The sequence below is a fragment of the Arvicanthis niloticus genome, chromosome 2 (genome assembly GCF_011762505.2).
Source record: "Arvicanthis niloticus isolate mArvNil1 chromosome 2, mArvNil1.pat.X, whole genome shotgun sequence".
Lineage (NCBI taxonomy): Eukaryota > Metazoa > Chordata > Mammalia > Rodentia > Muridae > Arvicanthis > Arvicanthis niloticus.
In genome coordinates this window covers 91,137,830-91,164,297 of record NC_047659.1, presented here as the reverse complement: position 1 = coordinate 91,164,297, position 26,468 = coordinate 91,137,830, and the positions used below count along the sequence as shown (strand labels likewise).

Sequence of the window (26,468 nt, the reverse complement as noted above, 5' to 3'; positions counted from 1 at the left end):
ACATTTTATGCTTTTCTTTCAGTGGGAGACAATTGAGACAAAGTACCTCTATTAACTAGTCTATCCTTGACCTCAGCTATCCTTTCTCAGAATCCTAAATGCTGAGGTTACTGGGAGCCAGCATGTTTGGAGAGATGTATAGTGAACACACAACATGGGGCTAGATGACTCAGTGGATACAGAGCTGCCATTCAAGCATTTAAGACCAGAGTGAGTCCTCAGAACCTACATAAAAGCTGGGTAGGAAAGATGGCCACCTGTATTTCAGTACTTGAGAAGTTGAGATGGGGAATCCCTGAGGCCAGTTGCTAAACTCAACAAGAGACCTTGTTTTCATAAATAAACCAAACCTGGGTTCAGTTCCCAGCACCCACATGATAGTCCAACCAATTGTAACTCAAGTTCAAGAGGATCCAATGTCTTTTCTGACCTCTGAGAGCACCTACATGCAGATGATACAAATATTCAGGCGCGCACGCACACACGCGTTAAAAAAAAAAACATTTTAGAGGGGATTAAAGATTTATTTCAATTGTAGAGTGCTTTAGGTAGCAAACATAGTGTCTTGGGTTTAGTCCTCAGTGCTGAGAAAGAGGACAAACAGCGCATGCACAAGCGCGCACGCACACAAAACCCCTGATTTGTTGGCCAACCAGTCTAGCCACATCAGTGAGCTCCAGCTTCAGTCAAATACTCTCGAAAAATTCAGAGGGACAGTGAGATAACTCAGCTCATCAAGAACTTGCCACCAAACCTGACAACACAAGTTCGATCCCCAGAACCTACATGGTAAAGGGAGAGAACTGACTCCTTCAAGTTGTTCTCTGACCTCCACATTCATACACATACAAAATAAATAAGTGTAATGTTAAAAACATCTTAATCAAGTGGAAAGCAACTGAGGAAAATACATGACTTCAACCACTGGCCCCTCTACATACATTCACAGAAACAAGTACATACACATATAAAAAGTATACTTTAAAAAAAAAATAAGATAACAAGTTTTAAGTCAACTAATACTCACTGTATTCGAGCTTCTTTCTCTTCTTTTTCTCCTTTAATTGTTCCTCATCTTCTCTGACTACTCCTCCTCCTTCCTTTCCTTCCTCTCCCAGTGTATCATAAAATAATGAATCTCGATTAGCAGCCTTCTTATGGAAATGCTTTGTTTTAGATCCCCCTTTAACCAACACAACTTTTCTTTTCAAACAAGTACAACCAAACATGCAGTCTGGTCGGCGGCAGTGAGCAGGTTGGCGTTTCTCCAGAGCTAGACTGGAGCATATACAGCCCAGGCGACAGAAGTCATTGTTGCATGGAGGAGCTCGTTTCCTTATGATAGTGTGGATAGGTTTAGTTTTGAGAGATGCCTAAAGTTAAAGGAGAACATTAAAATTTTACTAAGTCATCCCAATACTACCACCAACTTAAGAGTCACATACTGATCTACCTTCTGATTATAAGTACTAATAACACAAGACTAACACAGACTCAAAGGTCAGACACACATATAATTAGGACTCTTGAGTAAACAAGCTGCCACTCTAATACATTAACAAAGGAGATTTCTCATTAATTAAGAGCAAAAATACCAAATACAGATTATTTACTCAATAGAAATCACTTAAATGTTCTTCTGCAGCGACTGAAGAGTCTAAGGTGCATACATCAAACAATGTTTCATACAGTTTTCCTGGATCACAAGCAAGCTCATATTGCCTAGAGTACAACAGCCTAGTAATAACTCTCCAACAGCATATATGGTCTGCAAAATGCAAAATAATTACTACTATTTTATACAAAATGTCCTAAGTAAACAATAAAAATAAAAGAAAATCATACATGCTTGAATCTTTATAATGACTAGAAAATATAGAACACAGGCTAGGGAGTTGACTCAGTGGATACAGTGCTGACATTCAAGCATTTAAGACCAGAGTATGGATCCCTAGAACTTACATAAAAGCTGGGCAGGCAAGACAGCTACCTAGGATCCCAGCACTTTGGGGGCAGAGATGGGGATGTCTGAGGGCCAGCTGGCTAGCTAAACTAGCTTATTTCAAGAAGAGATCCTGCTTCCACAGAGTACAGGGAGAGGGACATATGACATGAGCTTTTACCTACAAACACATATGCATGCACAGATGTACATATACCTGCACACATGCATGCATGATCATGCGTAGAAACACACACCCATACATGCACACACCACACAGAAATTATAGGAAACAACTACTGCCAACATCTCATGATTTTCAACTCTACAATTCAGTAAGAATTTTATTTTATTCTTACTTATGGTGTATGCATGATATGTGAGGGTACATGTGCCACAACACAGAAGACAGTCAGAAGACAAGATTATGCATTGTTTCATAATTTTATGATTATGGATTGAACACAAGTCACAATGTTTATGCACAAAGCATTGTTTACTCACTAAGTCCCAGAATTTTTGTTTGTATTTAGTTATCTGTGGCACATGTGCAGTGTAGGCATGTACAACTGTGTGGCTATGCTGTCCCATGGATATACATGTCAAGTCCAGAGATCAGAGTCAGGCACCTTTATGATTTTCTAACTTTTTTTGTTTGTCTGACACAGAGTCTCACCATGTAGCTTGGCTACCCTAGTGTTCACTATGTAGATCAGACTGGCCTCAAATAGCCTTCTGTCTCCTGAGTACTGGAATTAACTACATATGCCAAGCCAGGTGTTGTATCCCACACCCTTAACTCCAGCACTTGAGAGAAGAGGCAGGCAGATGTCTCTGAATTCAAGGAGACAAGGTCTGTCTACAGAGTGAGTTCCAGGACAAAAACATAGTGAGACTATCTCAAATAACAATAACAACAACAAATAAAAATAAAGGCATGTACTACCATGCCTAGCTTACCTTGTTTTTTGATATAGTCTCTCACTGAACCTGAACCTCAACATTTTGGCTAGACTGGCTAGCCAACAAGATTCACCCATCTCTGTCTTCAATCCCCAAGTGTTGGGAGTTACAGGCATCACACCTGGTTTGTATGTCAGTGCTAGGAATCTAAACTCAAGTCCTCATGCTTAGACAGCAAACAATTCAGTACAGAATTTTTCTTTCTTTCTTTCATTCATTCATTCATCCATCCATCCATCCTGTCTGTCTGTCTCCCTCTACTGGTAGAAGAGAGCTAGATGTAAAAGATTAGCTCATAGAGAATAAGTGAAGACATCCCCTGAAGATATCCCCTTAATTGTTACCTAGGTAATTAAAATGCTAAACCCTAACTTATCTACTTCCCAAAGTACCAATGTCTAATTTTTAGCTAAGCACCAATGTTTACAGAAAATAGAAAATACTTACTTGAGCAGTAAGCAGAGTTGTTAAGGAGACATCTGCTCGCTCTTCAGTAATATAGGTTCTTGGTTTTCCTTCCCAGAGTGCACAGTCTTCCAAGTCCATAAGCTTTACTTGAGATTTTGATAAGCCTGGAGGGCGAGTTCCTTGCTGCTGAAGGTGCTGCTGCTGGGCCTGCCGCAAACTAATCTGCTTTGGAAATGCACTTTCATCTACAGATGTCACAACCAAGTTAGTCACCTGATTATCTGAAGTTGAACTTAAGGAATTCTTGGTAATTTTATCTCCTGGGCTCACATGAGAGTTTTTCTGCTTTGGTGAAACAGGGTATGGTAAAATAGACTTATAAGATGATTTAGTTCGGCCACTGAGTGTTGTCTGTCTGTTCTGAGCCTTTGTTTTTCTAGAGGCAGTGGTTACAGAATGAGGCTTCCCAGAGTGAGAGGTAGAAGGGGAAATGGTAGATTGCTTCTTTAGTACACTATCAAGAGTTCGAACATAGCTGGTGCTCTTGGTGGGCAGCTGGTACACTACTGGAGATGTGGGAGCATTTGAAGAGAAGCCCATGCTTGTTTCCATCAATTTGCCTTCATTTTCCAAGTACTCGTCTAGCTTATCACTACAGAAAGCAGAGCGGTTTTTCAGTGAAGCCTCTGAATTTCCACCTAGAAAAGAAGAAGATACAAGACATTTAAACCTTGAAGGGTCTTGCTCCCTAAGAACTTTCTACAGGGTCAGGAGTACTGAGCTATATGCTATTGAAGCTATATGCTTCTCTAAACTGTTCCTATTCAGAAAGAAGAAAAAAGTAGAAAACCAAGCAAAAAAAACTGTCTCAGATCCAAACCATCAACCTTTTTCACCTAACTATAGTAACCAGTGATGAGTGAAAACGTTAACAGCTGGGGGGGGGGGGGGGGAGAGAGCAACAGAATGCCAAGGGATTATTTAAGAGACTTGAGTCCCTGGAATCTGAAATACAATGCAAGGAAAGAGAGGAAGCCATAAAAAGGAAGGCATAACCTTTAAGGGTTTTCATTTATTTGGTTTTATTTTGAAACACGTTCTCACTAAGTAGCCCTGGATGACTTGAATCTGGCTATGTAGGAACTAGGCCAGACTTCTTACAATCCTCTTTGTTTGCTTCTGTTTGCCTCCCAAGTGACTGAACTACAATGGTGTATCACCATACCTAGCAACATCCTATTTTTAGGAAAGAAAAATATCACTAAAGATTTAAATATATTGTTGTAAGACTATATACAAACTCAAAGGTAAAGAAGACTTATTTTGGACAAATGATAAACTAAGCTGGTTAGGGTATAAGTAACAAACAAATCCAGTAAGAAAGGAAAAGCAGACAAATAAATAGGTTCATACTTCCAATCAAAAGTTTTGGGTTACAAATTTATTGTGAAGCATCAAACTATCAGAACTATTAGACAGCTCTGAAGGTATATAGTCCTGAAATGATGCTTTTTGTAACTAAGTACAACAAAAGTAAACAGTTTTAAAGCTGCAAGGATTACTGGATAGGAGTGGAGCCCCAGCGTGTGGCTAGGGAGAAAACAACAGCAGCAAGACACTGTTTTTACTTGTTTAGAGAGATGAAAAGGGTAAATGGTTCAATGAGACTGACCTGATTTGAAAGAGGGTCTAACCTCACTACATAACCCTAGCTAGCATAGAACTTGCTACATACTCAAACTCATAGAAATACACCTACCTTTGCCTCCCAAGTGTTGGGATTAAAGGCAAGTACTACTATACCAGGCCAAGACTACATTTTTCAAATTTGTAGAATCTAAAAGTAAAACAAACACTAATGACCAGCCAGGCTTGGTGGCATATTCCTGTAGTCCAACACTTGGGAGGCTGAATAGGAGGACTGGACGCTCAAGGCCAGCATTCTACACTCAATGAGACTTCATTTTAAAACAGAAAAGGAGCTGGGCTTAAGCTGAGTAGGAAAGTGCTGGAAAAGCTGTTTGAACTTCTCTGAATCTGTGGTACTACCAAATAAAACAAAACAAAGAAACAAACAAACAAAAAACCATCTAGTTACCTTCATTCCTAGATGCAGAAGCATTATGAAATTTTCCTCTCCATCCCTTGATCTTGGTAAAGTCATTGGTCTTCCCTGTCCTAGAAACAAAAGGAAACCCAGCATCTATAAAAGAAAAAGCAAAAGAAATGACCAAAGTTCTAGTCAGCCAATATATGTCAAATTACTCTTTCTCTACTATGAATGCATCTATGTATTAATTCTATGCCAAAAAATGAAAGATTTATTCTCTAAATATCCTAAACTGGAAAATAAAAGTAATGTTTTAAAATTTATACTACAAATAACCTAAACATTAAAGAAGAAAAATAATGTTAACTTACACAAATGCTACCTACATACTCACCAGGTGAGGCAGGGTTGGTTCCTGTAACATTCCATAGGGGAAAGCTGTTGGCTGGAGCCAAAGGCAGTTGTACTCCCAAGTATTTAAGATCAATGCTCATTGTTGGATCCACTGAATTCAGTTTTAAGCCCACTGCAAGAAAAAGGGACCACAACCTATATTATCTCCCTTCTTTCTTTCTTTTTTTAAACAAAACAAAACTCAAGAGTTATTTAAAAAATGGTAAAAAGCAAAAAATTATTCAGTAAACACTTAACAGTTTCACTTAAATCCTTATGGTATTATATATTACCTATCCCAGAATGAGGGCAAAATACTAAAGCTGCATAGAAATAAATTCTGTCAATAAGCTAAGCTAAAAGGGGAATAGGAGCAAAATCCTCTCAAGCAAATAATGAAGATAAAAGCATGCCTTGCCAATTGTTTCATCAAGATCTTGATTATAGCCTTGTGAAAAACTAATCAAAGGACACAATTAAGCCATTCTCAGACTGCAAATACATAGAAAACATAAAATACAAATATATTTTTTTTTAGGTAACCAAATTTGTAGTAATTCTTTAAGCAGAAAAATAAAGAAAAATCCCAATTTTTTTATTATTTAGCCCAAGGTTCAGAGGCCTTCTAGGGTCTCTAATAAAAATTTGCCATAGATGGAGTCTCTGACCTGATTATAGTCACTAATTCTCCAGTTATTATCAATGAACCTAAAATGAAAATTACTTACAAATTAAGTGACAATATTTTGGGAAAATGTTTCACTGAATTAAAAGAGAGGCAAAGAGAGTTAAAAAGTTATATAGAATAATACTAAAAACAAAAAAGTGCATATATTAAAGTAGGTATGAAAGCACTGGAGAAATCAAGATCTTTCACTGAACCTAGAACATCCCAATTTGGCTAAACTGGCTGGACAGCAAGAACCGGGAAGCCTGTTTCTTTTTTTTTCCAAGCACCAAGACTGCAGGCATGTACTGCTATACCTGGCATTTTTATGTGTATTCTGGGGACCAAAGTAAAATATTCATACTTCACATCAAGCACACTTCATCAATTAAACCATCTCTTCAGGCCCAAGAAAAGTGAGAGAGAGAGAGAGAGAGAGAGAGAGAGAGAGAGAGAGAGAGAGAGAGAGAATCATTAAATGTTCTTTAAGAAATAAAAGTGGTGCCCAACTCCCAAAGGGGGGAAAAACCTTATCATAAATGTAGTCAAGAGTTTTAAAAGATGCAAAATGTTCCCATTTTGAAGAGAAAACAGTGTCTTTTACTGTGATACATACTCTTTTTATACAAGCTATTAGAATAAAGAACTAGATGTGTGTTTAAAATTTAAAGAACTTTAAAAGTGGAAAAAAATAAAAAGCTGCTAACTGGCAGGTACTGAAATGAAATCAAGGATAAAAGGGAAAGAGAAAATAAAGGGAGAAATAAGCAAAAAGAGGTAGGAAGGAAAAGGGGAAAACAAAACACAAACTGGCTTGTCCACGTTTTGAAGCGCGTACCTTCCTGAAGAGCAGGGTGTATCACCTGCTTATGCCTCAAAGACTTCAAGTCTTCTATTAATTCCTGTTCCAACTGGGAAATTCTTGTTCTGCAACCTACTCACAAAACAGTGATGAAATAAAATAATGTACATCAGAGAGAATAAATATTCCACACTTCACTACTACAGCCTCAACAGCAAATATATCTGAATTTATACTGTTTATAATAATACCTGGATCATTTGTGGTTGTGGTCTGAAGACTAGATGGTTCTTCTGTTGTCCCATCAACTGCATGAATATCAAGAGCCTCCTATACATTTAAAATAAAACCCAGTTATGTTGCAAATTTTTAAAGGAAATTAAAATTTTGAAAGAAAAAAAAAAGGATAACAATGACGAGTGGCTGGAGGGAGTGCTCGGTAGCTACAGTGTGTACTGTGTAATCATGAGAAGCTGGTTTATCCCCAGTATCCATGTCAAAGCTGGGTATAGCATCACTTTTCTGTAACTTCTGGTGGTGTTTAGGATGAAGGAAGAGACTCTCTGAAACCTATTGGTTAGCCTTGCCAATCAGTGAGCTTCAGGTTCAGTGAAAATACCCTGTCTCAAAGAATAAGACTGAGAGAACAAAGAAGGTTCCAACCTCTGGCCTCTGCACACACTCACACAGGTATACACAATGACACGGAAGTATATGCATACATCTGCCACTCATATAAGAATATTTTAAAATTAATAATAAAGGACTAAGAGTATGAAATACCATGTTTTAGCAATTGCTCCAAATTCATAGAACAGGAGTAATTGTTCTCACACTTTTTGGGGTTTCTTGTCTTTTTGTTTTGTTGGCACTATTTCATGTACTCCAAGCAGGCCTCAAGCTCATTAAGAAGCTGGGAGTGATGGTCATTTCCTGATCATGCAGCCTTTCTACCTACCTCCTAAGTGCTACAACTGCAGGCATTCAACACCACATCCAATGTAATGCACATTTAATTAGTTTTTACAGTATTAGCATTCAAGTTACTTTAATCATCAGAGTCTAAATAAGAAAGGTAGTCTAGTGATAGAACACTTGCCTTATTATTATTATATAAGGCCCTGGGTTTGATCTCCAGTGCTGTTCTCCCCATTCCTGCTACAAACACAGAGAACAGGGTGGAAATAGGGGGTCAGAGACAGAAGATGAAGAGGAGGCAAAAAGAGGTGAAAGAGGGAAGGGAGGAAGAGGACAAACACCACCACCACCAGGAAAACACAAAAGCAAGCCAAACTGATCACAGTGGCATACACCTGTTATCTCAGCATTTGGCAAGCTGAGGCAGGAGAATTCAAAGTTCAAGGCCATCCTGAGCATATAATGAGAATATCTCAAAAGACAAACACCTTAAACATGAATGGAATCTTCTCAACTAGTATTAAACTATATTTACACACAATCTACATGCTCATGTCTCAGAGTCTACATAAAGCTTTCTCAGTAGCAGAGAAAGAAAAAGACACATCCAACATCTACAGTCAACTTAGAAAGTTAGATTCCTTAAGTACTGAGCTGGGCATGGTGGCATACGCCTTTAGGCCAGCTCTCAGAAGAAATAGCAGATGGATCCCTGAGTTCAAGGTTAGTCTAATCTACAGAGTACATATAGCTAGGGCTATGTAAAGAGACCTTATCTCAAAATAAAAATATGCTAGCATATTGGTTCTCCAATACTCTACTATTACTTATTACTAACCAGTGTAGAGGAGATGAAGTTATCTCAGAAAAAAAAAAAAATTCAGTGAACTTTTCGTGTATTGTTAAGCTTTGAAGACTGCAACAATGAAAATTTCAGTTCAATTTTCCAACACTGATGTTATAGCTTACAAGTGGCTGCAACTCTAGTAGCTCCAGGGCAACCTGACACCTCTGGCTTCCTCAGGCACCTGCATTCACATACACAGATACACAGACACACATACACACATACACACATAAATCTGCCCCTCTCCCCATTCTTTCCCCTTTGCCCTTCCCTCCATCCCTTCCTCCCCCCTCCCTTATTATATATAAGTACACTGTAGCTGTCTTCAGACACCCCAGAAGAGGCATCAGATCTCATTACAGATGGTTGTGAGCCACCATGTCTTTGCTGGGATTTGAACTCATAGCCTCTGGAAGAACAGTCAGTGCTCTTAACCATTGAGCCATCTCACCAGCCCACATAAATCTTTTTTAATCAGATAAACATAATAAACAAATTATAAAGTGAGATCTACACAAAGGTACATTTTCAAAGTCTATTTCAAAGTAAGTATCTTGAGAGGTGATTAATGTTAACTAAACCAAATGTTAATACTCACTCCATATCCCCAAACACACAAATTTTAAGCCAATTTTCAATTCAAAACTGATAAACACACCTTAAAAAGAAAGCTGATCATTACAATCGTACCTTTGATTCAAAGGAAACAAAAAGCACACCATCCACATCTTCTAGATCAGGCTTCACATCAGGAAAGGTACTTCCAGGGCCTACAGGAATATTCTTTGCAGCAGTTAAAGATTTTCCTGTGTTTTTAGGTGGTCGCCCTCCCTTAGAGAGTCTCAACTTTCTTGGCCTTCCTCTTTTCCCAGGAGCATTTGGAGAGGCACTCTGACTAGCAGTCACAGTCTTTGGGGGCACTGCCATTTTAAGCATCGTTGTTCGCTTTTTGCCTAAGTCCTCTTTTCCTGAAAATGAGTCTCCAGTTGATCCTTTTGAACTGTCATGTATTCTTTCCGTGCTACTGTTGTCAAATATGTCAGGATATTTCCAATGAGGCTCTTTAAGTAAAGTATATTTTTGTACCATTTTGAGATCTGATGAATGTTTTCTGAGACTATTTTCTGAATCCTTGCTTAAGCAAAAGCCAGTCCCATCAGAATTTTCAATATACGCAGGCAAATATTCTAATTCTGCCAACATAGATTTATCTTTTCGAGATGTAGAGAGTATATTATCAGGCAATTCAGAAATTTTCACTGTCTTTTTCGTGACAGCACAGGGCTCCAGGTAAACTACTGGCATTTTCTCAGCATCTAATTTAAACATTTTAGCTTTGGCAACACCTGGGCTATTTGGTAGCCATTTATAAGATGGATGGTCAGCTTCCAAATTATCAACTTTATTGTGCCTCTTTAGTTGTTTCTCTAGTATAGGATCGTCATCGCTGTTTGAGTATACATCCGTTTCCTCATCTGACTCTTCCTGTTTCACTGTAATCCCTTCTGGGCATTCACCAAGTTCATAATCATAATCATCTAGAGGTTCCTCTTTAATGACGACATTAAAGTTTCCATTCGGGTTTAATGGGGAGGAAATCTGGGAATCATCTTCAAAACTGTTCACAATATGACTAGAGAGGTAGAAGAAGATAAAAAGTACAGAACAAGACATAAACAAGACTCAAGGAAGGAAAAACAGTTCTTAAAACCAATATATTCATCAGATTTCATGAGTCATTACTTAAAAATTCTCTATAACTTAACAAAGTGCTCAAAAGTAAATTATCAACATCGTCTATTTATTGGTGTTTCACACACGCACAAAAAAATACAATTCAAGAGCAAAGTTTCAGGGCTGGGAATGTAGTTCAACTGGTAGAATGCTTGCCTAGAACACAAAAGTCCTAAATCCAATCTCCACCACTACATAAACTAACCCCACTTATATAAATAAAACATAGGAAAAGAATATAGTTTACCCTTATCATTAAATCAAAATGCAGAGTACCTTATAAAGTATGTTTGCCTTTAGATATCGATCACATATACAGAACTCCATACTAAAAGTCAGCTAAAACCAACCAAAAATTAACTCTTAAAAAATTCATGCATCATCAAATGCCAATAAGATGGAAAAAATGTCTATTACAGTTGAGCAGTGGTGGTGCATGCCTTTAATCCCAGCACAAAATTCAAGGCCAGCCTGATCTGCATGCAGAGTTCCAGGTCAGCCAGAGCTACTCAGAAAAAACTCTGTCTCTAGAAACCCAAACAAACAAGCAGTCTATCATAACCAGGAATTACAATAAATTAATGTGCTTTCAAACTGCTAGTTCTTTTCTGTATTTCAGATAAAAAAAAATTAATACAAAACTTAACCTCTTAACCAATTCATTATAGTAGCCTTCTCAGCATACTGACATTACTACCAAAACATTTTCAATTTTTCAAATTAAAAAACTCACTTTCAAGGAATAAGTGTGTGGCTCAGTAGTAGAATGCCTGCCCGATAAGTTTAAGGTCTTAGGTTCAATTCCAGCACCCTTCTTACCCTCCAAAAAGACATGTTTTCAATGTGAAGAATTTGCCACAGCAGCTATGGCATTTGTGGAAGTGGTGATGGCACATGTCTTTTACCCCCAGCACTCAGAGACAGGTGGACCTGAGGTGAGGCCTGCCTAGTCTTCATAAAAAGATCCATGCCAGTATGGGCTATATAGTGAGACTCTGAGGGGGGAAAAAAAATTTGCCACAAACTTCAAAAATAAAAGGCTAGGTTATGGCTGGGGGTGCTCCTCAGTCTGTAAAGTACTTGCCCAGTATGTACAAAGCCCTAGGTCAATCCTCAGTACCACACAGATCAAACATAATGGTATATATATGGGTCACGTTAGCACTTACAAAGTGAAGACAAAGAAGACAAGAAATTTAAGGTCCAGCCTCTGAGTTGCCTCAGTGGTAAATTGGTACCTATGGTTAAAATCTGATAGCTTGAATAAATCTGATCCCTGAGACCAACATGGTGGAAGAAAAAACAACTCCCATTAGTCCTCTGACCTACACACACACATACACATATACATGGACACCAACAACCAAACAAACAAATAAAATGTGAAAATAAAACAATTTTTAAAAGGTCTGTGAAACAAACAAACAAACAAAGGTACAAATTTCCTGTGATGCTTTTCCATGTACTGTATCATCTATCCTGTGCCTTTTTAGGCTTACTTTAAACAATAATTTACATTAAATTTCATGTACTAAGCCACGCAAATCCACTGTACTGTCTCAAAAGAATGCAATTCCAACTCTAATATATCTCGATGAAACACTAATTTTTTTTGAAACTTGCTAACTTAATATGCATTGTCTTTATAAAATCCAACTATATTAAATATACATAAACAACTATGTGAACAAAAGTTACTTGCTCCTGCAGAACTTATTCAAAAAACTTTTAATGAGTAACTTTCCACTCTGGTTAAAATGTAGATGATAACAGAAAGCTGAAGAAGAACCTAGCTAGACTTCAGATTCTCTTGCCTTCATCTCCCTAGGCATTCATCACCAGTTCTGGCTTTGTGCAGCACTGGGGAATGGAATCCAAGGTTCTGTGCATGCTAGCAGAGCATGCTGCCCACTGATACACTTTAAATAAGCAGATTTTATGACATGTGAACATCTTAAAACATTAAAAAAAATCCATTACATGTATGTGTGTGTTTATATGTATTAGAGAACAACTGGTGAGGTTTTCCTTTCAAGATGTGAGGCTCTGGGGATCAAACTCAAATTCAAATTAAGTGTCAGACTTAGCATCATATGCCTCCATCATGCTGGGCCACCCAGCATGTTAAATATTCTATTCTTGTTTCATTTGAGACAGGGTCTTTACTATGCATTCCTGGCTGACCTGAAACCTGTTAGTAGACCAAACTAGCCTAGAACTCAGAGAAAGATCTGCCTGCCTTTGCCTCCAGAGCACTAGAATTAAAAGTGTGTGCCCCACACCTGGTCATCTTAAATAAAACAAATAAAGAAACCCAAACAATTAGGTTTGGTGGTTCATACTTGTAATCCCTAGCACTCAAGATGCCTATGCAAGAGGATTGCAATCCCTAGCACTCAAGATGCCTATGCAAGAGGATTGCTCCCAGAGTTTCAGGCCATCCTGGGCCACATGGTAAGTTCCAGGCCAGCCTGGACTGTCTCAAAAAACAGAAAAAAAAAGTGAAGAGGAAAAGAAAGAATGCTAGATTTAACATATTAATCAAGAAGGTTAAACACCTGTAAATAAATAAATATATATATGTGCAATTTCATAAAATCAACATTTATATACAGAAACAAATAAACCCACATACATAATGATGAGTAAAAACTAAAGTACTGTAGTGTCACCAGTAAATGTGATCCAAACAAAACAATTAAGGAACTTCAGTTAAACTACCACAGAAAAAGTGAATTTAAAACATATATATGAATATTCCACCTAGTAGCTCAGAAATACACATGATTCTTTCTCAAAAGATCACATCTTAGAGCATATACATAGCTTAACTTCTTATATTTTCTATATCAAACAAAATAAAACTAAGCAGCAATATCAAAGGAATCTACAGAAACTATTCAAATACCAAGAGAATCAGCAATACAACTTTCAGTGATCAGGAAGGTCACTAAAGAAAAAAAAAGAAAAAAAAAAAGGAAACTTTTTAAATTCACAGAATCAAATAAAAATGAAAACACACCTTATCAAAATCTTTGGGATACAATAAAGTTCTAAAAAGAAACTTTATTGTTACAAGTGTTTATTAGTTAAAAAATAATAATTCAGCCGGGCAGTGGTGGCACACACCTTTAATCCCAGCACTTGGGAGGCAGAGGAAGGTAGATTTCTGAGTTTGAGGCCAGCCTGGTCTACAGAGTGAGTTCCAGGACAGCCAGGGCTATACAGAGAAACCCTGTCTCGAAAAATCGAAAAACCAAAAATAACAATAATAATAATAACTCAGACAGAGTTCCATGACAGCCAGGGCTACACAGAGAAACCCTGTCTCCAAAAAAAAAAAAAAAATTCAAACAGGACATGGTGCATGCCTTTAATTCCAGCAGAGAGTAAGGTGGATCTCTGTGAGTTCTAGCCACCCTACTCTATACAGTGAGTTCCAGTGCTATGTAGAGACCCGTCATAAAACAAAACAGAATAGAATTCAATAAGGACAGGCCTCAAGGTCTTTAAAAAAAAAAAAAAAAAAAAAAAAACAAACCCCCAATTCAGTAGATGAAAAAAAAATAATAATAAAGATCGGGGAGCAATTAATGATATGGGGATGAAAAGAATTTAAAAAAAATTAATAAACCGTTTGCTTACTAACCATAAAGAAAATTCAAACTAATAAAATTAAAGATGAAAAAGGAACATTATAATTGGTAGCAATGAAATCATAAAATTAGAGAATATTATGAAAATTGGAAAATCTAGAAAGGTAAATTCCTAGATATATACAGCCTTATAAAATTACAAGAGGATAGCCCAACTCCAACAGATCTATAGTGAGCAAAAAAACTGAAGCCATATAAAAAGTAACAAGGAAGATAAGACTAACATAGCACCTGTGGATTTCTAGCAAACTTGTAAAGAAAAACCAAAGTGCTTCAAAGTGTTCCGGAAAACAGAAAGGGAAGTAACTAGTGCTATTAAAGGCAGTCTACAAATCTAGTCCTATCTAGATTAACAAAATAACAAAACCAGAAAAAGATATAACAAAAACAGGAAACTAAACCAATTTCCCTGATGTACAAAGATTCAAAAATTCTCAATAAAAAGTTCAATATCACCAGATATGATCCCAAGTACTGGGAGGCAGGGACAGGTGGATCTCTAGGAGTTCAAGGCCAGCCTGGTCTACAGTGTGACTTCTAGGACAGCCAGGGATACATAGAGAAAGCCCATCTCAAAAACCAAAACAAACATCTATTCATAAAAAGACCTACAGAAACTAGAAGTAGAAGTAACACCTCAACATCATAAAGCAACATACAATTTACCTGTGCTAAATGAGAAAAAAAGCAAAACATTTCCTCTAAAATCAAAAATTAGACAAGTGTCTACTCCATTCTTGTCCAAGATAGTGCTTGAAGTCTCAGACAGAATAACAAGACAAGAAAGAAATAAAAGGGACAAAAATAATAAAGAACAGAGTCAAATTATCCCTATTTGCAGAGTATGAAACAAACATAAACATGTTACAAAGATCAATAGACTTTTTATTTAGTTATTATCCCCTGTCCCCCACCCCCACCCCCACCCTCACCCTATAAGTTCTCACTATGTAGTTCTAGCTGTCCTAGAACTCACTGTATAGACCAGGCTGGCTTCACATAGACCAGCCTGCCTCTTCCTCATAAATGCTGAAATTAAAGATATGTGCTACCATACCCAGTTTGAATCAGTAGATTTTCTATCTTCAAATGTGCTGAAAAAGAAATCAAGGAAACAACTCCAATCACTGTAGATTTTTTTTTTTTTTTTCAGAAGAAAAAGGAACAAATCTAAACAAGTCCCTAAAATAGCAGGGGCTATAGCTCTTTGGTAATACATTTAACTTGGTGCTACCCAGCCAAAAAAAAAAAAAAGCCTATATAGTGGGAGAAAATCAGTATCAAAAGGAAGGAATGGAAAGGTGGCCAAGAAAGGAGAGTAACTTAAAAAAAAAAAAAAAGAGGGAATGACAGAGGGGGACGGGGGCAGAGAATTTGACCAGAAAAGATGACTCAGTAGTTAAAAAGCACCAGCTATTTACTTATAGAGTACCCATGTTTGATTCCCAGCACCTACATTCCAGCTCACAACCTTCTGTAACTCCAGTTCAAATGCTCTCTTCTGGCCTCCATGGGTACCAGGCACCAAACCAGCCTCCACTAAGCTAACAAAATTCTATCTCAATAAAAATAGGTCAGATGTGTGTACTTTTAATCCCAGTCAGGTGGACCTACTGACTTGAAAGCCAGGACTACACATAAGACCCTGTCTTTAAAAAACAAAAACAGGGGCTGTAAAAATGGCTCATTATCAGTTAAGAGCACTGGCTTCTCTACAGGACCCAGTTTCAATTTCTAGCACCCACACAGTAGCTCACACCTGTTTGTAACTCCAGATTCAGGTGATTCATAACACCAAGCATACTCATGGCACGTGGACATGCATGCACACAAAGTGTCCATACACATAAAATAAACGTTTTTTTAAAAACAGAAAGAAAAAGGTATGTGTGTATATGTACTTATATATAAATAATCTAGTCTTTGTTTCAAGTTTATGGCACAGAGCTTCTTAAATACTTGAAATTTTCTGATAATTATCAAAGTATTTCCTAACCAAAGTATTTCATGAGCATACTGCTTACACTTTAGTTTATGCTAGAGTTGACTTCATAGTGTCCGCCAGCGTCCCCTTCCCCCCCCAACAGATAGCTTCAATGTCAGCGAGGCTACCAAAAAGATGAGCACTGGGTTAGAGAATCAGTACTCTTGAGTCAGTTTAGCCTCTGGGGAGAGCAAAGCCAACAGGAGATCTTGTAGAACATTTCCTGAGTTCTGTGAATGAGTTTAGCAAGTTAAGTGAATCTAAGGGAGATTGGAATCTCCTGATTACTATCAAAAAAGGTGGCCTGGGGCCAGTTTCTGAAATAAGGACAACCTTTTTTTTTTAATAGGCTCAAACCTGTAGGCCTAACACTAAAAGTTGTTTTTAAAAAATGAATTATAATGTATCATACATGGTTGAAACAAGATATACTAAGGCCCCTTGTCCTCAATTTTACTTTCCTCATTTTCAGTTGCCTGGTGGTTAGCCAAGGTACAGAAATAAGTAAATTAGTAAGTTTATTATAATTGCACTTCTAATATTTTTTTCCTTCCTTCCTTCCTTTCTTCCTTCCTCAAGTGCTGGGATTACAAACATGCTACCATGAGCAGTTTTTATGTGGTATTGGAAATAAATCTTCCTCATGGTCTATGGAAGGCAGGCACTCTACCAAAGAGATGCATCTAAAGTCCTAAAATACAGTTAAATTATCCACAAGAAGTGTTTGCAATATCTATATGTTCTTAAATTAAGCATGATAATAGGTTAAAAACAAAAACTATACAGTAGAATTATAACAATAGACTATAATAAAGGTGAATGAATTATCCCATTCTCTAAAAGTATTTTATTATGCCAAACTCACCTTTCTTGTGATGAAGAACAAAATGCCTATGATATACATGAGGTAAATAACATAGATACTGTGCCAATAGTATGAGAATAATATATAAAGACTAACCAAATGCAACAACTAAAATACTTCTACAATGCCCTCTCTTATTTGACAGGGATACTAAGTGACTAGTGGGCAGATACCATACACAGCATGGATATCCTGAACACAGGGATGCAAATCTCATACAGAAAAAAATAGGGCAACAAGGAATTTCATCAATTTCAGAAGTATACACCTTTATACTTTATACACCTATATAAATCTTATAGACCTTTTTTAGAAAGAAGGTCAATACTATCTATTACTCAAACTCTGAACATGCTAAATAGGCATTCTACCACTGAGCTACAATCTTCACCAGAGAATTTTCTAATAAATGCTTTAAAGTCCTTTTTATTTGTTTAGTAGTTAAATAAAGGGGTGGTAAGAGACAAATGTGTTTTTTTTTTAAATGAGTCTGGGCTGGGTAGTGGTAATGGCACACGTTTTCAATCTCAGTACTTAGGAGGCAGAAGCAGGTAGGTATCTGTGACTTTCCAGGCCAGGCTGGTCTACAGAATGAGTTATGAGGACAGCTACGGCTACACAGAGAAACCCTGTCTTTAAAAAGTTAAAAAAAAAAAAGACATGGGTGGTTAGAGAAATGGTTCAGTGGTTACAAGCCCTTGCTGCTCTTCCAGAGAACCCACATCATGTTGCTTGAAAATATATATGACTCCAGTTCAGGGGATCTATCCTCTCCTGGCCTTAACAGGTGGCAACACACATGTATAATATACAGATATACATGCATTCACATTAAAAAAATAAATAAAAATCTTTAAGTCAAGCATGGTGGCGCACATCTTTAATACCAGCATTCGCCGGGCAGTGGTGGCGCATGCCTTTAATCCCAGCACTTGGGAGGCAGAGGCAGGCGGATTTCTGAGTTCAAGGCCAGCCTGGTCTACAGAGTGAGTTCCAGGACAGCCAGGGCTATACAGAGAAACCCTGTCTCAAAAAACCAAAACAAACAAACAAACCAAAAAAAAAAAAAAAACAAAACAAAACAAAAAAAAAAAAAAAAACAGCATTCAAGAAGTAGAAGTAGAGGCAGGCAGATCTCTGTCAGTTCCAAGCCAGCTTGTCTATATACAAATCAAGTTCCAGGCCAGCCAAGATAGTGAGATCCTCTCAAAGAAAAGAAAAGAAAAGAAAAGAAAAGAAAAGAAAAGAAAAGAGAGAGAGAGAGAAATAGAGAGAGAAAATAAAAAGAAGCAAAAAATAATAATAATAATAATAATAATAAAAAATAAAGAGAGTCAACCTGGACTGGAGAGATGACTTAGTGGTTAAGAACACTCACTGCTCTTTTCAGAGGTCCTGAGTTATAATTCCTCACAACCACATGGTGGCTCACAACCATCTGTAATAGGATCCAATACACTCTTCTGGTGTGTCCAAAGACAGCTACAGTGTACTCATATACATAAAATAAATCTGGAGTGGGAGAGAGAAAGAGCTCGAGAACCACTGGGTGTATATCTGTAATCCCAGTGGCTAGGAAGAAATAGAAGGATCCTGAGTTTGGGGTGCAGAATTTGATGTCCCAGAGCCACATCGATTCTGTAAAGCTGCCATTTGACCTACAAACATGCACACACACTAAATAAATGTTTAAAAAATATGACTTACCTTTCAGAAATCTCATGTTTCAACTGAGGAACTTCATGTGTCGAATCAGTATTCACAAATCCAAGAAAGTCTTGTTTTGCATTATGGGGAGCCTTCTCTAAACCTAGGCTTGATGTTTCATGACCCCTTAACACCGGATCAAAATCACCTGAATGAATCTCTGACCCCTCACCTTCTGTAAGACGAACACGGTGACCAGGAGAACTAGAAACACTATTCCCTTCTTGATCAGAGCTATTCCTTTGTTTTCCATCTCTCTGAGGCTTACTGCTCAACCCATCATCCCGAAAGCCTTTGGCAAATGGATTGTAATCTATTTTCAACTGGGTAATCTGAATGTTTTGATAAGCTGTTACTGCAAAGAATTCAGTCTGGGGGAAAGTAAAAGTATGAACACCAGGGCCATTTAACTGTATCACTTCTGTAGCCTTTTCTGCAGGCACCAAATGAAGCCTTGGCAGGTAACGATGCATAGAGTGCAAGATAATATGTCCTTCCTGGTCCAGTGTATTGTTGGTAAGTTTGAGTTTATAGAAAGATACTGGTTGATGCATCCAATAATGACCTGTAGAAGGAGATTCTGGATGAATGAAAACTCTCCCCAAAATATGGGGTTCAGCCTTCCCACTGGGTTCCCACCAACGACCATTCCACTTATACCGGTGACTATCCACGGGAGATATGTCCATTACAAGGATATACTTTAAATTTGAATCTAAGCCTGTTATCCAATATCGACAATAAGGAAACATACGTCTTCCCTGTTTGGTCAGAATCATCTCTGTGCTTCGATTATGGAACTCATTCCACATACTATTGTTATCAAGGGTAACAGTGATTTTTCCCACAGTACAATCAGCCGGAAGGCAAATTTTCTCTTTAGATTTTCCTGGTGATGACTCCTTACTCAACAAAGCACGAGCATCTCTATTAGTAACCAAAATTCCTTGATCATTTTTGCCATTTCCTGGCTGTTTTAGGATGACAAAGAAGGTAGGTGCTGCTCCTGTTACTGTCCCTCCATCTTGATTGGTCAATATGATTTGCTGTTTCTCTTCCATGATTCCAGTGAGAAATTCAGTAGTAAGAAAACTGTAGTCAATACATAGTTACAAATGCTTTCTCATCCTAAAAACAAAACAAAACAAAAGAAAAAAAAAACCTTTAGTCAACTCAGAATTTTTCTAACAAAAATACAGCTGTTAGGGCTGGAATTGTAACTCATCTGGTAGATCTGCCTAGCACACATAAAGCTCTGGGTCCAATTTCCAGCCCTGCATAAACCAGGAGTAGTGGCATAGATCTGTACTCTAAGCACTTGGGAGATGGCAAAAGAGCACAAGCTGAAAAAGTCAGTCAGTGGTATAGCCAAAGATAAACTTGTCCATGCTCCAGTAAATAATCACCTACCCGTGCTCATGCAAGTAACCCTACTTAAACTTAAGAGAGGCCAGAGACATGGCTCAGTAGGTCAGGCAAGCCAATTGATCTGAGTTCAATCCCTGAACCTTACAAAAAAAGTGAATAAAGAGAATTGATTTTTAAAACCTGTGCTTTGACCTCAATGTTCATTAGGTGACAAGCAGACCCACACGAGCACATACTAAAAATTTATCTAAAACCTTTAAACTCACGGAGACACACACACACACACACAAAAGACTATTAATATTAATATATTGAGAAAATAGGTTTCAACTGGAGAACTGGAGAGAGAGGAAATGAGAGTAATAAGAAGTAGGGATGCAATCCAATACAAGACACAAGCATGAAATTGCCAAAAAATAATTAAGAAGTTCAAGGGAATTCAAGATCACCCTGGGATACATGAGCGCCTGTCACAGAGAAAGAAAAATCACTGATCATGTTATCCAAAACATTCCTAATTCTCTTAAGACACATCTTATTGCCCTTCAATCACTGTAAAGATATTTGTTCTGGAATCCCTAACCATTCTTTTTTAAAAATTAGGGAGTAGGAATGGGGAGATGTTTTCTTAAGACAGAATCATAGCCTTATTATGTAGATCAACCTAGCCTCAAAACTTAGAGCAATCTTCCTGTGTCTGACTCTCAAGTACTGGGATTAAAGGTCACTACACCCAATTACCCTAATCATTTCTATCATCTTTAAACTAATTTTAATCTAATCTAACTAACTAAGAGTTATTCATATTCTATCTCTCCAAAAAAAAAATCATTAGTAACAATCCCATAATCTTACACAAACTAAAATTATGTATTTATTTTAAAAAATTATATAAACTGGGTGTAGTACTCAAGATATAATCCTATAGATTAGATGGCTAAGGCAGGAAGATTTCTTAAAGGTCAGGACCAGTTTAGGCTACATAGTCAGTCAGAGAGGCTCTTGGGTACTAGGGACAAAAATTCCAGTGCTCACATTTAAGTGCTTTATCCACTGAGTCATCTCTCCAGGTTCCGGTGCGCTTCAAACTACAAATTTTATTTTAGGTGAAGTATAGCTCAAAAATTACAAATAGCAGGGTATGGTGGAACATGCTTTTAATCTCAGAACTTGGGAAACAGAGGCAGCAGGATCTCTGTGAGTTCCAGACCATCCTGATCTGCACAGAGAATTAGTTTCAAGACTGCCAGGACTCAATAGACCCTGTTCCTTCCTCCCCCCCAAAAAAGTTATATATAGCCAGGCTTGATGGCTCACACCCATTAAGCTATCAGAAAGCTGCTGAGGCAAAAGGATTGCCATTGAGTTGAGGCTGACTAAAGGGGTGGTGAAGTGTTATAGCTCTAAAGGGAGAAGTATGTGGCAGTAGGGAGCTAAGGAATACCACAAGGTCACACCACACAACAAACCTCACCTAAGAGATTTGTTGGGAAAGACACAGTAAGATGGCTTCCTTGGCTTGGGTGGGAAACTGCAAAAAACTGAGCAGGAGGCAGGCTTTATATAGGGTTCCTTGGGGGAGGAGCTTTCCAGGGTGGCCTAACGTTGGGCTTTTTACTCTGTAGAGCATAAAGGGACTGAGTCCAGCCATTGCTGCATTCTGTGGGCAGAATCTGACAGTTGGAAGACCTCAAAGGTGGGGCCTGGCCACTCTTGTGTTGAGGGGCTGAGAGGGAGGGGATCTAGTCTTTAATACTAGAGCCCTAACATCCATGATCATAGTAGATAAGCTCCTCTGGGTTGGAGTAATTTTTGTTTATTGTCATATCTGTTTGTTTTGAGACAATGTCTCACTATTAGCTAGGGTGACATGGGATGCATTCTTCAGAAATACACTGGGCTCTGGTAAGTATGTGGATGTTTGCTTTGCGGTGCTGGGAATTAAAACAGTGGGCCTAAGGTAGGTAAAGTTTAAAAAAATTATTTTCTAAAGCTGCCTTAGGATTTTATCCATAAACTAAACTAGTCAATATATAACACACATTGACAAAACAAAAAGTTTCACAAGTCACCTAGCAACTCGAATATGTTTAAGCTTAGAAAACACACAAAAAGTTATACACCACGGTAGAGGTATACAATGCTAGTTTTTCCTTTGCCTAAACAAAGTTCTGAAAACTCAAATTGGGGAGGAGATGCAGCTCAGTCAGCAGAGTGCTTATCTAACACACATAAAGTCAATGCCCGGCACCACATGTGTGGGGGGGGGGGGGGGAGGAGGAGGAATCAGACAAGGTGGTGCATGCCTGTAACTCCAAACACCAAAGCAGGAAAATTAGAAGTCCACAGTTACATATCAAATTCAAAGTCAGCCTGGGCTATATAAGACCCTGCCTGGCCCCATCCCTTCCCCCAAAGGGGGGAAAAAACTCAAATTGCTTTATTTCAACTTTGTACATAGGCATCTAATATAAAATACGTATGAAAAACAGGAAATGTCAAAACTTGTAGAGCTGCATAAAGTCTTTTCAAAAAACTAAATCAAAAAAACTTAAACCAACTAATTTATTGCACAGTTTAACGAAATACACAAAATCAAAATTCAATTTATGACCCCAAGGTATCATAAACTTGAGATACATAGCCTTTCCTCATCAAACATTTACCTAGATTAAAGTAAGGGTTGGAAAGGGCCTTAAATTTAGTTGTAAAGAGAGTCATTCTCAGTCCCCTCGATACACATATCTGCAATCTCTAACAGACATTTAAAACAGTGTAGCAAGTTGCATCAATTTTAACAAAATCAGAGTACCTACTCTTTTTCATCCAGCGGTCTTTGGGAAATCTGTACTATAATGGAGACCCTGATACAACCCATAAAACACACTATGTAGCAACCTAATTAAATGATTTACATACTTAACTACACCAAGTCAAAATATTACTCTTAAGACACAAATTTCAAATGATGGTCAACACATTCTAAATGTTGCCCGTGCTAACCAAGCCCTTCCAAACAATAAATGTATTGCTGTACAGGAGGCTCACTGTGATGTTTGTCTTTTGGTTAAATTAAATCGCACTTTGAAACTCAAATTTTTTTCACATCTCCATTTGTAGGTATCAATCTGAAACAATTCACGCTAACAAGCTTTTAGGTGCCTATGGGTTAAGTAGAATCTGAAAAACTAACCTTTACAGCAGAAATGAACAGCAAATTTGAAATAAATATGCCAAAGAACCTACAGAACAAAATTTCAAGTCTTTCACTTGTGTTGCAGTTAAGTGGACCCAACTTACTATGTATTTAAAAAAAAAAAAAAAAAAAAAAAAAAGCCTCCAGTTACTTGCTTTTCAAATACAGAAGACAGCTAGCCACAAACAACATGGAAAAAAATGTCCCAAAGAAAACTCTTCCAGGGTAGAGTCCCAAGGATCACGTGCAGTCAGGCAGAACCCTGTTTTCCTAGGGCTGTTCAGCCGCTTACGGTTACCTTGGAGACTAAACAAGTAGCCACCCCCTCCCCAACCCTCCCAGCAGTCCTCTCGCTACCTTAACTGCAGCATCGTGCCCAAAAAGCAAGCAAGGCAGGCAGGGTTGACTAGTCACTTGGCCACTCAAGCGTGGCAAGCTCAACGACACCCTCAGGCTGAGAATAAGAGAGCCCTAACTTTTCAAGATCCACGTGTCGGCCTTGGCGACGCGAACAAGAGTGGATCTCCCTCAAACGGAGATTTTTTTTTTCCGTTCTACCAATCAAGTCACCCTTTTCGGGCACTTTACACCCATCCCTGCTTCCATCCTTTGCCAGAGAAAAAGAGAAATTCTAGGGGAACGAAAGCGTAGGCAAAAATAGCAATACTTCATAGCAATACTGGCACCAATTTCACCAGTTTAAAAAGTATCCCCAACTTCTCTATAATCTTCAAACACAGATTCCCCAACTTATAGTGGTGGTAAGCTTACTAATCAACCTACACTCGAGTCAAAGACCTACTTGAAAATTCAAAAGAAACGGGAAGTCCTATGAACAGAAAACCAGTCAAGGCTACCCCACAAAGAGAAAAAGGAAACAACACCTGTTCCCTACCTGTTTTCTCCGCCTTCGATTTTGCACTTACAAATCATAGCTCCTTTGTTTACAAAGTTCTCACTCTCATTCAACTCACTCATCACCCCCTCGTTAAATTCGGAGCCTTGCCTCAATTTGTCCAGAAATTACACGCTAGGAAACGTTTGAATAGGTGTCAAAACACTGCACCCAGTTCCTTGGAGAAACAGCCATTGGTTGTTTCCCTCGGAGACTTGAAACCCCGAGGGCTGAACTCTAAAACCTGCGCTTAGTCAGCACAGCTTTCGACCGACAGCCAGGCTAGAAAACGTCACGCGGAACGTGCCATGCTGTTCAACACCCCACGCACGCGAGGGCATGGCCGTGCCACGGGCACTTCTCACCCCGCCCGCCTCGTGGTCACGGTCTCCGGCGTCGATGTTCCTAGTTAGTTCTCCGAGCAACACGGAAGTGAGGTCGGGGAGGCGCGCGAGATGACATGCGCAACTCGCTCAAGGGACCAAAGGCTGCACAGCATTAAGGCCCAGCCAGGCCCAGGCGTGCGAAGCTCTCTCTGCGGAACGCTGGTCAAGCCATTCAAATATACAAGTGGTTTAAACTCTCAAAAAACTCCAATCGGGCCACTATTGAAGCGACGCCCTCCACCCAGGCCCGAGAGTTACCGTGCGGGGCGTGGTCGGCCTCACCCCGAGTCCTTCACATCCCTCTAGGGGAGGGTTATTCTGAAGGGTTCGCACACCGTGTGTCCGCTTCAGCTGAAGAGCCTGCGCACGCACCGGATGTCCACGTCACTGCGCACGCGCTCCTACCCGCTTGGAGCCGGCTGCGCAGGCGCAAAGGGAGGCGCGAGCAGCACCTCTTTACCCCTCCCCCAACATCAGGAGGCCAAACGGCCCGGAGCAGCGTCAGGACCCTTGGGTTCCGCCCACGGAGCCGAAGCCACAGCCTTTTCGCGTTTTAGTAATCCAGAAGGAACTACTGAAGCTTCCAGAATCAAGAAAGGAGAAACATGAGAGAGGTACCCAGTGCCCTCAATCCTGTATTCGAAGCCTTCGTGAAAATTCTGAAACCACTGCCCACCGGACCTTTCTCAACAAGATTCTTCAGCCTTTCCCAGGGACTTCTCACTGGCCCCGCCCCTGCCGTACCCAGCCCCACCCACACGAAGCTTCTTTGACCGCCTGGCTTCGCAAGTCCATCCAAAAAAAAAGAAAAAGAAAAAAAAAGAAGAAGAAAGAAAAAGGAAAAGAAAAGAAATTCTGAGGACCTCCTGTGGGGTTGGAAAGCGCCAGCGCACTGGAAAACCTTGAAGCAAACACCATGAAAGAAGAGTAAGCAATTTTCCAATATTCACCAACAAAGAACACTAGGAAAATTCGAGAAAGTCTTGCTGAATGAAAGCAGAGAATGGAAGTTTATGCCTACATTCTCAACACTGAAGCTGAAGCAGGACTGCTGCGAGTTCGAGGCTAACCTGAATTACATAGCGAGTTCAAATTCCAGGGCAAGCTAAGCTGCCAAGACATCATGCCGAAATGAAAAACAAAGCAAATTAAGGTTCGATAAAGGAAAAGGAGCTGCCACTAAACTGCCTGATACCAAGATGAAAGTGTCTTAAAAAAAAAAAAAAAAAAAAAAAAGTCAAGAAATTTGCCTGAGAGTTTTATCTGAAATGTAATGCCCTAAGCTTGTATATTTGTTGTTGTTGCTTCTTCAAGACAATGAAGCTTTAAAATTTAAAGAAAACATTAAAAAGTATATCAGGCAATTGCCAAACTAAGTAAAAGTACAATAGTTCTCAACCAAACATCAAAAATTTTAGGTGCTTTCCTCTACCACTTACAACTTTCATGCTGCTAATAATCTACCAGCCAATAAATAATGTTTAAAGTGAAAAGGAGTACAAAGAAATAACTGAGTAGAAAACATAAAATGCAGACCATATTCACCAAACTTTTCATTCTCAAGAGATAATAGGAAAACTTATTCCGTGCTAGGTGACAATACAAACACTTTGAAGGAAAACAAGATTATAAGGATAGAGCCAAGAGGAAGGACAGAGATAGGCAACAGGTTGATTTGACTTGTTTC

At 38.7% G+C, this 26,468-nt stretch overlaps 1 protein-coding gene across 17 annotated transcripts in view; it reads right to left on the bottom strand.

Annotated features, from left to right (window-relative positions):
• The window catches only part of Mga (MAX dimerization protein MGA), an 88,331-nt gene that overhangs the window by 38,305 nt on the left and 23,558 nt on the right, over positions 1–26,468 (bottom strand). For 7 of the 17 annotated variants that reach the window (XM_076929514.1, XM_076929519.1, XM_076929520.1 and 4 more), the window contains exons 1-9: positions 25,040–25,178; positions 18,937–20,064; positions 9,681–10,623; positions 7,477–7,555; positions 7,262–7,357; positions 5,758–5,889; positions 5,412–5,516; positions 3,353–4,011; positions 1,028–1,373 (exon numbers count right to left, since the gene is read on the bottom strand). In XM_076929514.1, the coding sequence (XP_076785629.1) occupies positions 1,028–1,373; positions 3,353–4,011; positions 5,412–5,516; positions 5,758–5,889; positions 7,262–7,357; positions 7,477–7,555; positions 9,681–10,623; positions 18,937–19,997 (3,421 nt within the window). In that variant the 5' untranslated portion in view covers positions 19,998–20,064; positions 25,040–25,178. Of the gene's footprint in view, positions 1–1,027; positions 1,374–3,352; positions 4,012–5,411; positions 5,517–5,757; positions 5,890–7,261; positions 7,358–7,476; positions 7,556–9,680; positions 10,624–18,936; positions 20,065–24,395; positions 24,819–25,039; positions 25,182–26,468 lie in introns of those variants that run through there. The other 10 variants (XM_076929525.1, XM_076929526.1, XM_076929527.1 and 7 more) reach the window with 4 other exon arrangements.